The following is a 15,145-nucleotide window of genomic DNA, read 5'->3' as shown; positions in this document are numbered from 1 at the left end:
TCAGAGTTCATCCAGCTACACAGATCATTGTGAAGGTAGTTCTGAATCAAACTCCCAGGTAGAATACCACATTTTTCCTCCAATAAAAACTTCTCTCCAGCTATCCTACTTGTACTTTAAATATAATATATTTAATAGCTAGAGTAAGATTTTCATTAAAAAATTTTTCTGCTGGGCATGGTGGTGCATGCCTATAATCCTAGTGTCTCTGGAGACTGAGGCAGGAGCATCTCGAGTTCAAAGCCAGCCTCAGCAAAAGCGAGGCACTAAGCAACTCAGTGAGACCCTGTCTCTAAATGAAATACAAAATAGGGCTGGGGATGTGGCTCAGTGGTCGAGTGCCCCTGAGTTCAATCCCTGGTACAAAATAAATAAATAAATAAAATTTCTTCATTCAGCTCTCTTATGTATTATGTGCCACTGTCATTTTATAGATCCCCGATTCTGAAGTTTCATAGCTTGTTTCAGTCCATTATTCTACCATTCATCAAAAATGTAATGAATGCTTGTACCAGACACATTATATACCAAGACTATGAAATGAAGGAGTAGACAGGTGGCTGGCACTTTGTTTTCCTCTACCTCCTTTTCCTATGCCTAGCATTGATTAGACATAGGACATTCTAAAGGCTGTGGAACTCATTTTGTCTTTTTGCTCATTGATCTCTTTAGAGTATATCATATAAATGCAACACTTTAGATGCCATAATGGAAAACAATCAGAATTGCATTGATTCTTCCTATATTTTGAATATTCTGAATGTCTCTTAGATATAGAAACCTTATGTTATTAGGTAGTTTATTTTAAAATTTCCAAAAAATGTGAATCCTAAAGGAATAAATTAAACTTTCTTTTCTTATTAATACAGCGGTAGTCCTTTCAATCTTAAGCAATTCCCTTTTACAAAATGCAAATTACTCTGAATTGAGTTCTTTATTACAATATTTGAGGTTTGTTTTCATAGCTCAGTTGAACAAATGTTACTTATGCTTTTTAAAGCCTTATTATATTGAACAGGTTCACCAGCCAACTTCATCACATTTTCTATATACTGCTTTAATCCAAAATAAAATTTAATATGATATTTTTGCCTTATGTAGATGTTTAGGAAATAAATATTATTTTAAACAGGTAATGAATGGCTGCTAAGTCATGGCACACTTCATTTTATAGAAAAATGAAAGGAGTATCTTATATGAATTTTTATACTAATGGTGTTCATGAAGGTTTAATTTACTTACTGTAAAATGCATAAATCTCAAGTGTATGCTACAATGAATTTTGACAAATATATAGACCCAGAACAAGATAGAGAACATACACATTGCCCTTTGAAATTTCCTTGTGACCACTTTAGGCAAGCACAGTTCTAATTTTTATTACTATAGGTTAGTATTATCTGATTTTCAGCTTCAAGTAAATGGAATAATATGATACATCTCTTTTGATTGGCTTCTTTTGCTTACTATAGTGTTCTTGAGTTTTATCCATCTAGTTCTGTTCATAACTTCATTATGTTTATTGCATAATGATACAGGCTTTTCTGAGCATAATGCCAATGTGACATTTTAAATTCTAGCCTTTTAAGTCTTGTTCCTGGTTTAATACAGTTCTTGTTTTCTTGTTCTGTAGAAATGGCAATGTTTTATTCCCCATCTCCACTTCCTCATTGTCATCAGGACACTAGGGTTCTGGTACTTTGTTTTTTAATATCTAGGAACAACAAACCCCTATAGGTTTTCCATAAACTGTACATTTGATGACTTCTAATTCTGGGACAAGACAATGTGATTGGTTCTAGGGGTGTATTCTAGAGATGTTTTTCATCTCCTTCTTTCTAGAAGGATGGTGGAACTAACCTTCTAGGAGGCCAATTAGTAAATTCATGCTCCCTTTAAGGTCTTTCAGAACATCCTGAACTTTTCCATTTAGTCTTATGTTAACTTCATAATCCTAATTTCAGGCATCCACTCTTTGCCTAACGACCTCTTTTTATTCCAGCTCATTGACTCTGATACCATCACTACTATTTTTCTCCCAGCTCCATTAAGACGACCTATCCATCAACAACCACTTACTATCTGTTGAATTCCTGGCCTCCTGTGTGCTTGAGATTTCACTGTCTATGGTAATAATTATCCTCTTGAAAACACCATCAATTCCCTTTCTTCTCTTCCTCTGTTATACTTACCTGGCAAATTCCCGACTCTAGTTGCTGGAAATCACTCATCTGGGGTGACTGACAACCAACATTGCCCAGTGATTTTATCTACTGGAAAACTGCTCTTTCCAAATAACTGCTTCATATTTTGTTCCTTCACATCACCACCGCCTGCTTCTCAGTCTCACATTCCTCCTGGCTGATGACTTCACTTCATCTTGCAATGAGAAGGTTAAGAGCTGTTGGGAGAAACTCTCTTATCCTCCACCAACAAATTTATAGCCCTGTCAGTATTGGTGCCCCTCTCTCTTTTTTCTCATGTGGCAGATGAAGTGTCCTGGCTTTCAAAGTCTTATTGTCCCTTTTGCTGAGAATCCTGTCATCTCCTTGCCAATTAAACTCAATGGGCCCTTTTATTTCTGAACTAATTTGAGCTTTGAGGGTCATTTAACACGGAGGCCTGCCCTCCTTTTTCCTTAGAACTCCCTCTTTTTTCAGCTTTCCTGACTCCACAGCCTCCCTTGTTTCCTCCCACATCACTGGATGCTCTTCCTCAGTCTCCTTTTTGGACTTTTCTTTCTCTGTCTTTTGTATATATCAAGACATACTTCCTGCCTGGGTGAATAGGACTCATTTTTTAATCTTAAATATTATTTCCTCTGAAGCCAGTTTAGGTTAAGTCATTTGTTCTCATTATATATACATATATACACATTGTACTTTTCTTCATAGCATATATCATCCATGACAGTAAGTTGTTTTGTGTGTAATTACTTGTTCCATGTTTGTATCCTCTTCTGGATTATCTGCATTGCCCATCAGGTGTTCCACAGGACTATTATAGAGTCTGGAATATAACAGATGCCCAATCAATATAGGTAGAGGGCATGAATGAATGTGCAGTTGACTAAGAGGGTTCAACAAATGTGAGTGCTCTTTCTCTTTACCATCTCACATTTACAGAATGTTGAATATCTCAAGGTGACAGAGTCAGAGGACATTTCTTTTTATGTTTTATTTTTTCATAATTGTAGATGGACAGCATGCCTTTATTATCATTATTTTGTAAATGCAGTGTCAAGGATCGAACCCAGTGCCCCACACATGCTAGGCAAGTGCTCTGCCACTGAGCTACAGCCCCAGCTTGAAGACGTTTCTATAGAGGAAAGACAATTTCATGGTTGATGATGTTAATAGATGTTTAAAATTACCTATGTACATGCTCATAGACACTTCTTGTAGCCAGATAAAAAACACAAATCTCAGCTAGGTCAGAGTTAAGGATATAGATCTTCAAATCATGAAAAATTTATTTTCTATATCATTTAAAATTTTCTGTTGTCTGCCCCTAAGTTTCTTAAAATGGAGGGAGAGAGGACAAGTGGGTCTCAGGAGTCAGATGTCAGGATATAAAACATTCAGTGTATTTGGCACAAATTAATATTACTTGAACTCTGACCTGATTAGAAAGTTTAGTCTTGGGAATTAAAGTGGAAATTTAACACAAATAGAATAGTATCCACCTCCTGCTTTTTGAAAACAAATCTTTAGTTCGGATTTCAGATCATTTCCTAGAAAAATCAGAAAAAAATATTCACTCAAAGATAGTTTTCTGAAGTCATGGTACATGAAATATCATAGGACTTTTGGAATCTGGTGAAGTTAATTATAGTCTTACAGCTTTGGATGAGACCCAAAATAGTTCAATCCAAACAAAGGTCAGGGCTTGTTGGAAAATTATATTATAATTAAGCACTAACTCAAAGAAGTTTGTGTTAAATAGTGAAGATCTGGTAAATATCAAAATTCATAATTTCTTCTGGTACTTGGAATTCCTTAGAGCTCATAAAACTGTGTCAAAAATACTGCTATTCTCACTTGAATTAAATGTATGAAATATGATATGTCAAGAGCTTTGTAATGTTTTGAACAACCAATAACAAAAAAAATTTTAAAAAAGAGAAAAAAAATACTACTATTCTCATACATTTTTCAATAAATAACTCTATTATATATCAAACTAAAAAATACAGGATATGTTCATTTTCCTCTCTGAACTAATAATTTAATTATTAGAAACTCACTTTGGAGAGGGAAGTTGCTCATTGCTCTCACTTTGCAGCGTGCTGGGGAGTGCTTCCCAAGTTGCAAACCAAGTTCTAGGAGGTGCAGGGCATGTTAACTTCTCAAGTTTGTACTAGGTGAATAAGTCATGTTTGTACTAGAATAATAAGCAGGCCTCAGGTTCAGTAATAGAGAAATAGCAGAGCATTAATTCTAGGAGAGTGACTGAAAGAATCGAATGAGAGGAGTGCAGGAATGTGAGGAAGCACTTGCCTAGGTCAGTGGCCCATCATAGCCCATGGTTGCTATTGGGATGTAGCCCTGCACACTGTCCCATGATTCAGGATATTGCGCTTAATTCAAGGCTTCCAGGTAAATGAACTGCTGATATTAAAACTTTACTCAAATTTGGAGATCTTTATCTTCACTTGGTCTATTTTTTTTATCAAAGCTGCTCCTTCAACTTTTTAAATATATATATTTTTCTCTTAGATAAAACACCAGGGCAGACTCTTATTTCCTTCATATGCGTTTCTTTTCAACAGCGAACCATAAGAAAATCATGTCTAATGGTTTTGTGCAAAGTTCAGTAAATATTAGATTTTATTTTGCCAGTATAGAAACCCAAACTTGAAAACCGTATGCCATTGGGAAGCTCGGAGAAGAAGACTACAAACAATTAAACTAGTGACAAGAGTGATGCTAGGGCCCAATAAAATGTCCAACTATCAGGAAATCATCTGTTGGTAGCAAAGAAAAAGAAACCATTGCTTTGATTTAGGGTGATGGGCACAAAAAATATAATAAATATTTCATGCAATGTCTCCTTCTATGACTTTGCAATTTCCTAGTTTTAAGGCTTTTGTAAATAGTATGGATGTTTGTGAACACAATTTAAAAGAGGGATAATGTTTCCTATCCATCGACCTAAGATATACTTTTCATGAATATATTTGTGTTGAGTAAGCATAAATAATGAAAGGAAGTTCTTTCACATGTGAAGCTTGTGAATATAAAATTCTACTTCTCCTTACTCTGTTAATTTATTGAGTTATTAGTTACTTTTGACTAGACAGATGTTTGCTTATAGCAATAGCTAGGAATAGGGGCATATCTACATGCATTATGGCACTTTTTCCTCAGAGACAGCTCGGGTAAAAAGTGCATTGCAGATGAGCAAATTGTAGTCTCAAGAATAAATTGCTTAGCTCATCAGCTATTAGGTAATAATCTAATTATGTATATGCAATTGTATACATAATTTCTTGAAATCTTCTTAAGTCAGATTTAATTATAATATAATTAAAATTCTTTATCTGCCTGGGAAGTTTTATGGAATACATTTGTTTATGCTTTAAGCAAAGTTATATGGGTAACATCAAATTAAATTCAATTCAGTGACAGTTGCTATTTTTTTTGCCAAATGTTTTTTATTAGAATATCAGCAAATTTCTGAAGAATTACAAATGTGTAGATAATTTATCTACATGTATTATTATTATTATTATTATATTAACATATTTTTTTGTGCTGGGGATTGCACTCAGGGCCTTGCACTTGTTAGGCAAGTGCTCTGTTACTCAGTTATACCCCCAGCTCCTGTAGGTATTATTTTTAATAGATATTTATTTATTTATTTTTAAATAAAAGTTCATATCAGTATGAGGATAAATCAAAGACAAGAGCATTTATTTCTTCAGACATATTCTAACATTAAGGATCTCTCTCTTTAAAAATGTATAACAGCATAACATTTTATATAAAATAAATCAACTGTATAAGAAGCCAAGAGCTAGATAGCCTTCCATTTTCTTTGAAATGGGAATATAAACAGTTTGTTAATAAGAGTTATTTTTGCAGTAGTCTTCCTCAAAATACCAACAAGCACTGATATCACCCATTGTTTATTTAGCTGAGATTGTTAATCACAGAAATCTCGAATTAAAAATTCCCTATGGAACAAGGCAGGAAGATGCCTTGTGTAACACTGAGAAATTCCCAGTTCTCTTATGGAGGAACACTAGTTGCTGTTGTGACCTGTCTCTAGAGGAGAAACTTATTTCTAGGACTTGAAACTGACAGAAATCATGCTACTCCTCTTGGGACTGCTGTCACTTATTTACAGATTCAAAGGGCATAAAATTTGTTTGGATTAGAAAATACAATAGCCAGCAGTCAACAAAAGTGTCAGCTTTTCATTGTTCTCATGCTAACATGCATACTTTTAATTTTTAAATTAAATTAAATTAAATAATTAATTAATTTTTGGAACTGGGTGGTCCCAGGGGTGCTTTACCCCTGAGCTATATCCACAGAACTTTTTATGTTTTGAGACAGGGTCTTGCTAAATTGCTGAGGTTGGCCTCGAACTTGCAATCTTCCTGCCTCAGCTCCTGAGTCACTGGGATTACAGGTGTGCATCACCATACCTCATCATAAAACATGTTTTAAACAAAACTATTTTGTTAGGTACTTTTCTCTGATTCATGTATTCTTTTTTTTCCCCTTTTCTGTATTAAAATAGAGGAAACTCATAGCATTTAATTTTTAGTGGATCTTTCTCTGTGGTGCTATTTATAAAAGACTATATATAATCAAATATTTTCTGAGGTAATTACAGCTATGGTAAGGCTAACTTCATGATGACTCATACTTTCTAGGTTTGTGTGTTATTTTCCATTTTTATGTTTCTAGGTCTGTGTATTACTTTCCATTTTATGTTGCTATTGCTAATAATTTACCGTGCTTATGGGGTATATTTCTTAGCTAAGTAATCTCTTCTATAAAATGTATAAAAATCTACTCTGCATGATGTTAAATGATCTAAAGATAAAACATTTTGAGATAATTAGAACTTTTTTTTACATTCATCTGTCCAACATAAAGTGTGTTCGGGTCATGCTTTAAGCAATCATGTGCCAGATATTTTTAAAATATGGAATTTCTGTTTTCAAAATATGTACATAGTGATTTCCTCCAAAAAGTGTAAAGATACTATTGCATGTAATGGCATCTGTTCTACCTGTGTGAGGGGCTCATTAAGTTCACTGGGTTGTAGCAATACCTGCTTATCTTCCCAAGTAGGTTTCAGATTTGGGATGTAATATTTGGAAGAGTGCTGTGTAATCTGTAAAATATGTATAAACATCAGGTAATATTCCACAGCCATGGGCCAGCAACCTGAGTATATGTAGAGAATTGCTCTCAGCGGGCATCCATTCTACTTGCATAAGCATTGAACAAGTCTTTTTCAGGATTTGGGTCCTGCTTATCTCATGCATGGGGATGAACAGTGTTTTCTCAGGATTTGGATAGTTGGTTAGAGAGTGGTAATTTAAGGATATACAGACATTGAATAAGAGGCTATATTGATAGAAGTAACAGGTGCATATTTCCAGGAAAAAGAGAGACAGAGTTGCAAAGAGCCTTTTTACCACTGAAGTCATATGTAGTCTTACCAAAAATATGAGTAAATAAAACTAATATGGAACATTTGCTTATAATTAAAATGTATTTTTCAGAACGCTGCAAATGTAAGCCTATTAGAGCTACACAGAAGACTTATTTCCGGAACAATTACAACTATGGTAAGGCTAACTTCATGGGTGACTCATAAGTTACTTTCTAGGTCTGTGTTTGTGTGTGTGTGTTTGTGTGTGTGTGTGTTGCATGCTCACACACATGAAAATAAGCAGTGTGGTTTAAATAAAAAGGGTTAAAAGCAAATTAAGAAGGACAACTTTAAGAACATAGTTTCCCTGCTTCAACCAATGTCTCACATGGGCAAAGTTCTTGACAAATGCTCAATTTTGAGCATATCAGGCAGTGTTGCTGGAACCTTGCAGAAGTTTTAAAATGGATGGGTTTTTCTGTACCTGGGAAGTAGAGGAGGATCTTAGCTCCTGTTTGGAGCTGCATAAGCCATCAGTTGTGCTCCACAGGGGTGAACAGAAGAGCACTTTGATGCACCAGAAGGGTTAAGGTCAAACATGGTTCTTTGGTCTATCCCATGGACTGGGATAGACCAGTGGAAATAACACTTACTAGGTGTTGTTGATATTCAGTAACTTTTATGTTTTGCTATCTAGCTTGACCTAAAAATGTGACATTCAGGTAAACTAATATCAATCAAAGAGCTACCAACACAAATGTATCTGAGTACCTTTGAAGGTTGAAGAAAACTTTTGTCTCTGTATCAGGGACTGTGCTGGATGGTTTCCAAATACTCACTTGTTTGTTTTTCTCAACTCCAAATGAAAAATAATACTGTTCTCATTTTATCAATGACTAGTACACCTAAGTTTTTCCTTCATCAATTATTCGTAATGGATTTTTGTGTTCTCATAAGGTATTTTTGAACGTGATTTTGTACTGACGTGCTTTGGTGTCATAAATATTACCAACATATTTACAAGGAGAAATTACTAGAGTTTCCAGTTGATAAAATATGGGACTAATTAATGTTTAACAAATTCCTTTGGCATTGTGTTTTTCTTTTTAGAACAGGTTGAGAATATCCCTTATCCAAAATACCTAGGACTAGAAATATTTTAGGTTATAGTTTTTTTTTTTTTGAGATTTTAGAGTACTTTCATATGTTTAATGAGATATCTTGGGAATGGGACCCAAATCTAAACACAAAATTTATTTATATCTTATATATACCTATATTCACTGCCTAAAGGTAATTTTATATATTTTTAATGTACCTGCATTTTGACTGTGACTTGTCACATGAGGTCAGGTGTGCACTTTTGAACTTCTAGTGTTGCACTGATGCTCAAAAAGTTTTGGGTGTTAGATTTTTGGATTAGGAATGCTCACTCAGTCTGTATCTGTAAAACCGATAACTATTGATGCTAAGTCAACGAGTAAACACGGTAATTAAACAGACTCTTAACATGAACATTATTTTTAAAATGAGAATCTTCTTGTGTTTATGTGTTCTATTTTCAAGGACATAGGATATATAGAGCAGATTTACTTCTATACTTTTGCAACTTGGAAAGAGGGAAATGGGTAAGACTCTAAAGTAATCTTTGATATCTTCAGAAATACTATGTATTAAGAAGAACAAAGCTGAAAATTCTCAGTCTAGTTAAATCTCTTTAAAATAAATGCACTTAGTTTTTGACTTAGTTTCTGAAAGTTTCCTTCAGTGAAATCAATTTTTACTTTTTTGGTTTATTACTCATCTTAAGTGGATGGCTTTTCCTAGCTGGTGATGGACACTTTCCAAGGTTAGAAGGTTATGTTTATCTAAGAAGTCAAATGCCTGACTGCTTATCTGAAGACCTTCCCTGTGTGAATTGATGTGAAAAGCCTCAAGGAAAAGGGAGATCTTAATTTTTAGACTAGCTTTTTAAGATTGAAAAATGCTATATGAACGTTTAAGTATAGTTACAATAAAAATTAAAATATAATTTTATATCAGGGAAATATCGTCAGTTCCATTTTACTTATAATTTTTTACTTTATCCAACTTCTTGGTGTGAAATGTTTGTTGCTACTATCTTTGTTAAAAGTTAAAATACTAGTTGTTACAAATCCCTGGAAAGAGAAGATTTTGGACAAGGTAGCCGTATGAATGTCATAAAATGAAATGGGATATGGATCGTGATTTTAAAAGAGGAAAAAACTTTTTTCAGAATCAATCAATAACCAGACCGTCCATAGTATGAGGATTATCATTTGTCTGAGACTTACAAATTTGGGGGGCAAGGCAGGTGCTTGATTGATTGAAGGAAAAACTCTGAAAAGGAAATATATTTTTACTTTCAAAATATGTTGATTTTTATTTTGTATATTTGCTTCTGTCCAAATAGGCATAGGAGCAATTGGTAACTCAGACAAAACTGCTGCTTCATTCAGATTAACTCAGTTACAAACTCTTGAGTTTTAACAAAATTACTTGAATAATAAAGTAGGTCTTGTAGAGAGATATTTATTTTGGAGCGGGTACATGTGCTAAAAATTTCTAATGAAAATAGTAGACACACTGGGTAAATAAATCATTAGCTTGAGAACATTTGCACAGTTCACTAATCTCTAATGGTTGATGGATGCTATGAAGCACATTCGTATAAGCCAGGACACAAAAACATGTCTGCGAGCTAGGGTTAAGAATTTATCGTCTGATTCTCTCAAACGACATTTCAAAAAGGGCAATCTTATCTCCCGTTAAAATTCAGAATCAAGAGGACACAAATAGAAAGGTTACTTGCAAATCAAACCAGGCAGGGGCAGTTAGGCAGTTTTATTTTGTTTGCTTTAAATTCTCATACTCAGGCAACTAATTCTCTGAAGGTTGAAATAAGATTTCATTCTAAAGTATTTTAGAAATTTTTCAGTACCTTAATTTCTATCAGATGTAGGTTGTATTGGTAGAATATTAAGTTTCTGTGATGGAGTTGGAACATTGATGGAGAAATGGTTTATTAGGTGGCTTTATATCTGTGTGGATTACTTTTTCCAATCCCTTATCATCTTGAGCACTTAAAACTCATGGGAAGGTCCTCAGATGAAAGAAGTTTGCAGATTGATTGCAGACCAAGAAGCTTTCAAAATGTTTTCATTTGGATAGATTCTGTTCTCCACTATAAAACATCCATGGACATTGAAGCAGAGCAATGAGGACCCCTGAGCAAATGCTACTGACCTCTTACTAATTGACATTTTTTACATCTTCCTAGCTTTATTTATTTATTTTGGTACCAGGAATTGAACTCAAAGGTGCTTAACCTTTGAGCTAAATCCCCAGCCCACTTTTAATTTTCATGTTGAGACAGGGTCTTGCTAAGTTACTTAGGGTCCTGCTAAGTTGTCGAGGCTGGCTTTGAACTTGTGAACATCTTGCCTCAGCCTCCTGAGTTGCTGGGATTATAAGTATGTGCCACTGTGCCTGACTTTTCTTGCCTTTTTAAAAAAACTTTTTGTTAAAAAACTTATTTACCAGAAGTAGGAATCTAAAGAATTTGGCTCTTTCAAAGGAGAACTACTGAAAACTAGCAGAACTGTGCTTTCTAATTATTATTATTATTATTATTATTATTGTTGTTGTTATTATTATTGGTGCTGGGGATGTAATCCAGAGCCTCATACATGTTAGGCAAGTGCTCTACCACTGAGCTTCATCCCCAGCTCCTGTGCTTTCTAGGTTCTAAGTCAACTGCTTTGATTTTACATCTGAAGGCAATTTGTCTTCACATTGAGCAGTGAAGCTGACTCTTGAAAGTGGAGGTCCAGTACCTGTGCCTCTATTGTGAGAGGTAGATTGATGCAATTGGCATATTAAAATGGACCCCACAATACACCATGGGGAGGAGTACTAGAGCATCTGAATTCTGAGTAGATAGATGCAGAAAACAAGGTCTAGCCATGTTTTAGAAGAAAATTTAGTATGCTTAAAGGGGAGCATAAAAGATAATATGCACTGAAACAAAGGAAGAGTGAGCTAAAATGAGAGGATGAAAAGATTGATGAACGAATTTGGGAACACTATTAAACAAGACAGCTTATAACACTAAAAAGACTCTCAATGAGAAACCTATTAATAGGCCCTGCAGCAGAAGCAAAGCATGGTGAATAGAGGTCTTTACATGTGGTGAAATTAATATAGTCTAGATTCTTGCTGGCAGCATTTGGGATTGCATATATGTATACACACATATCTAAAATTAAACTTTTGGGGAAAATTGTATCAGATTATTCACTCAACCTTTGATAATCGAATTGGATTTTTCAAAATGAAACACACACATATATGCATTATACATGCAAATATACACATACACACAAATTAGAAGGGTAGGCATGTTATTTAGTTTATCACTCACTGTAGGCTCAGGCAAAATCTCTTCTCAAACACTGAGCATCAATTGGATAAGAATTGGCTGGAAAGAAGCCTCATTGTCTATTTTGAATAGGGCGCTTGTGTGTTATGAAACAGCACATCAGCTTTGTTGTCCTCTATCACAGTCATCAGGGCTAAGGTCAAAGAGGTCAAGACCAAGTGCCATGATGTAACTGCAGTGGTGGAGGTGAAGGAGGTTCTCAAGTCATCTCTGGTGAACATCCCAAGGGACACCATCAACCTTCACACCAGCTCTGGCTGCCTGTGTCCTCCACTTACTGTCAATGAGGAGTACATCATCATGGGCTATGAAGATGAGGAACGCTCCAGGTAACTCACACTTTGGGGTTCAGAATAATGTCTTTGCTTACCCTACCCTCTGAGTTTCTTTTTAGAGACCTTACTGTGGCATCTTTACCTTAGGACTTTTTGTCTTCTTGGGTATTACAGATAGGTTGTAACTGGATCTTTAAATTTCATATATTGGATAGCAAAGTTTGTGCATGCAATTTATGGGTGGGAATTTTTTTCTGGAGACAGGAATCCTAGCTTTGTTTTTAACCATGACTCCCAAAAGGTTAACAATTACTGTTCTCAAACTGGGTTCTCCTATTCTAGAATAAACATATGTAGTCATTTTTGGCACTAGATTCCTTATGTTTTTTTAAAAGAATGCTTTACTTTTTCAAAAATGGTTGCTTGTTTAAAAAAACACAGGTTACTTTTGGTGGAAGGCTCTATAGCTGAGAAATGGAAGGATCGACTTGGCAAAAAAGTTAAGGTAAGCCTATATTTCATGTTCAAAATATTACAGTGTACAGAAAATAATAGTAGAAAACCAGCCACCTGTCACTTACAACCACATGAGAATATTAAAACTTTAAAATATAATATATAAAAATGTGTGTGTGTATATATAATTTGTAAGAACTGAGTTTGCCAGCTTGTCTTTAATATCTCATTTAAGGAATGAGCTCCCTGTATATCAGAGATCCAACTATAGTTGCCACAACGTCTCGTAAGTCAAGCTTTAGTTAGTCCATTTCTGGTAGGGAGGCTCCACATTATCATTAGGGCTCCAGGCACCTGATTGCTTAATGCTTTGCCATGTTTTTAGGGTGTTGCTTTCATCCTCACAGTTATCTGGGGGTTACAAGATGGCTTCTGTGCCTCCAGCATCACATTTCATTTCAGGTAGAAAGAAAGGAGAGGCAAAAAGGGATTTCCAAGAGCTTCAGCAACTTTTTCTTAGGACTTTTGATCAGAAGTGGATATATATATGTCCATTTCCTAGCTGCAAGAGAGGCTAGGATTTTTCCCCCTTTAGGTGTAAGGCTTCCTTGAACAAATTATGGTCCTGTAAGAAGGGAAAATAAATGGTGGTAGGAAAATACCAAAGTTGTCCAATGCATAGACAATAATTCCTACACACGAGGTTTAGCCTGAATCATCTGCCTGCCTGACCAGAGTAGGTCTTTACAAAAGTACTGTAGCTTTATTTTTAATCCAAGAATTCTTAGATTCTGAAATTGATATAAAGAAAAATGAAGTAGGAAATTACTTCATTATAGAAGGTTTCATTTCTTCTTACAGTACTAAGCAGATCTGTTTCAAAGAAAGGAATGTAGGGGGTGATACATAGGGGGTCAAAGAATCTCAAAGGATATGTGTTAAGAGTGGGGGTGGGAGGTGGGAACTGTACCAAACATAATACATCCTCTTCCTTCTGCAAGTCTGAAGGCTTGGGAAACATTTACAGAGTAAGTTAAACACCCCTGGGCAGTTGATCTTATACATCTGGCACTCGGCATAGCAGACACATTCGAATTTAAGTGACCTACAAAAATGTAGAGGGCACTCTTTTGCAGGGAGAAACTACCACTGGTTAAGTTCCCTTTTCTCCACATATTTGTCAAAGAGAGGTGCACTCCAAGTGCAGACTTATCACCATTCTAGGCTTATGTCTCTCTTCAGTTAGTTTGGTGTTTACTAAAGAAGTGGCTCTTCTTCAGCATGTTGGAATTTCTTCCTGTCCTTTTAATTTGGTTTTCTGCCTGCTAATGCAGAACAGGAATTTGTCCTAAATTCCTGCACTGGTTGGAAGAGCTTTCGACATCTCTGCTGCAGGGTGGGTAAGGAGCCTCACTGCTGCCCTTGTCCACAGGACGCCTGGCTTTTCTGTCCCTTCTCTTAGTAAGGGGACAACGTGTTTACCTTGCTTGCCATGGGGAACTCACAGAGTTATTGTGAGATCATTTATGTTCACAGTCTGGATTTAAACATACTAATGGAAGAAATAAACCAATAACTCAAACCATTTTTTATTTGTATGTACTTAGTAGGGGCCAAAGTGTTTGAGTGGAAAGTCTCTTTGACCAGAATTATTGAGATCCCTATTTTAGTTGACCAGTGAACTTCAGACTGTACAAAATAATCTTATGGAAGATATTAGTTTTTTATTTAATCAAAGTTGCCCTTTTCAGCTGATGTTTTCTCTATAGGTGGGTGGATTAAGTATTTTTAAAAGAAGTTTTTAGGCTTTTTCCATACAAATGATTGGTTTACCTAAGATCATTCAAATCAAGATATTTGGATTGCCTTGGGGAGTTATGATCAGAATTTTTTTTAATATGGAAACTGTAAGATAGTGGAGTAAAATATGCTGAAAAGAACTTATTTTCATTAATAGAAAAATAACTAACTTAGTATGTGCTATCACTAGATATTTTTAGTCAATTTTCAGAATAATCATAAGTAGGTTCTGTTATTAATTTCAGTGTAGAAATGATGGAGATGAGGTTCACTAAATTAAAAAAAAACTTTGCATTGTAAGTAAGTGGGGGGGGAGTGAGGATTTGAACTTGAGCCATCTGATCATTAGCTTCTTACTACTTAATGTGTGATCCTTAGACCAGTAAAATAGGCATCACCTCAGAGAGTATTAGATATGATGACCTTGAGCCCCATCCCAGACCTACAAAATAAGAATGTACCTTTGTGTGTGTGTGTGTGTGTGTGTGTGTGTGTGTGTGTGTGTGTTCTGAGGATTAAACTCAGGGCCTCACTC

General features: G+C 35.2%; 1 protein-coding gene across 2 annotated transcripts in view; it reads left to right on the top strand.

The window, feature by feature from the left end:
* The window catches only part of Frzb (frizzled related protein), a 30,839-nt gene that overhangs the window by 12,816 nt on the left and 2,878 nt on the right, over positions 1-15,145 (top strand). For both annotated transcript variants that reach the window (XM_040294560.2, XM_005324682.5), the window contains exons 3-5: positions 7,748-7,813; positions 12,204-12,408; positions 12,796-12,859. In XM_040294560.2, coding sequence (XP_040150494.1) covers positions 7,748-7,813; positions 12,204-12,408; positions 12,796-12,859 — 335 coding nt within the window. The remainder of the gene's footprint in view (positions 1-7,747; positions 7,814-12,203; positions 12,409-12,795; positions 12,860-15,145) is intronic.

This window comes from Ictidomys tridecemlineatus, chromosome 7 (assembly GCF_052094955.1).
Source record: "Ictidomys tridecemlineatus isolate mIctTri1 chromosome 7, mIctTri1.hap1, whole genome shotgun sequence".
NCBI lineage: Eukaryota > Metazoa > Chordata > Mammalia > Rodentia > Sciuridae > Ictidomys > Ictidomys tridecemlineatus.
Note: the sequence above shows the minus strand (reverse complement) of the source record. Positions and strands in the feature narration are given on the sequence as shown.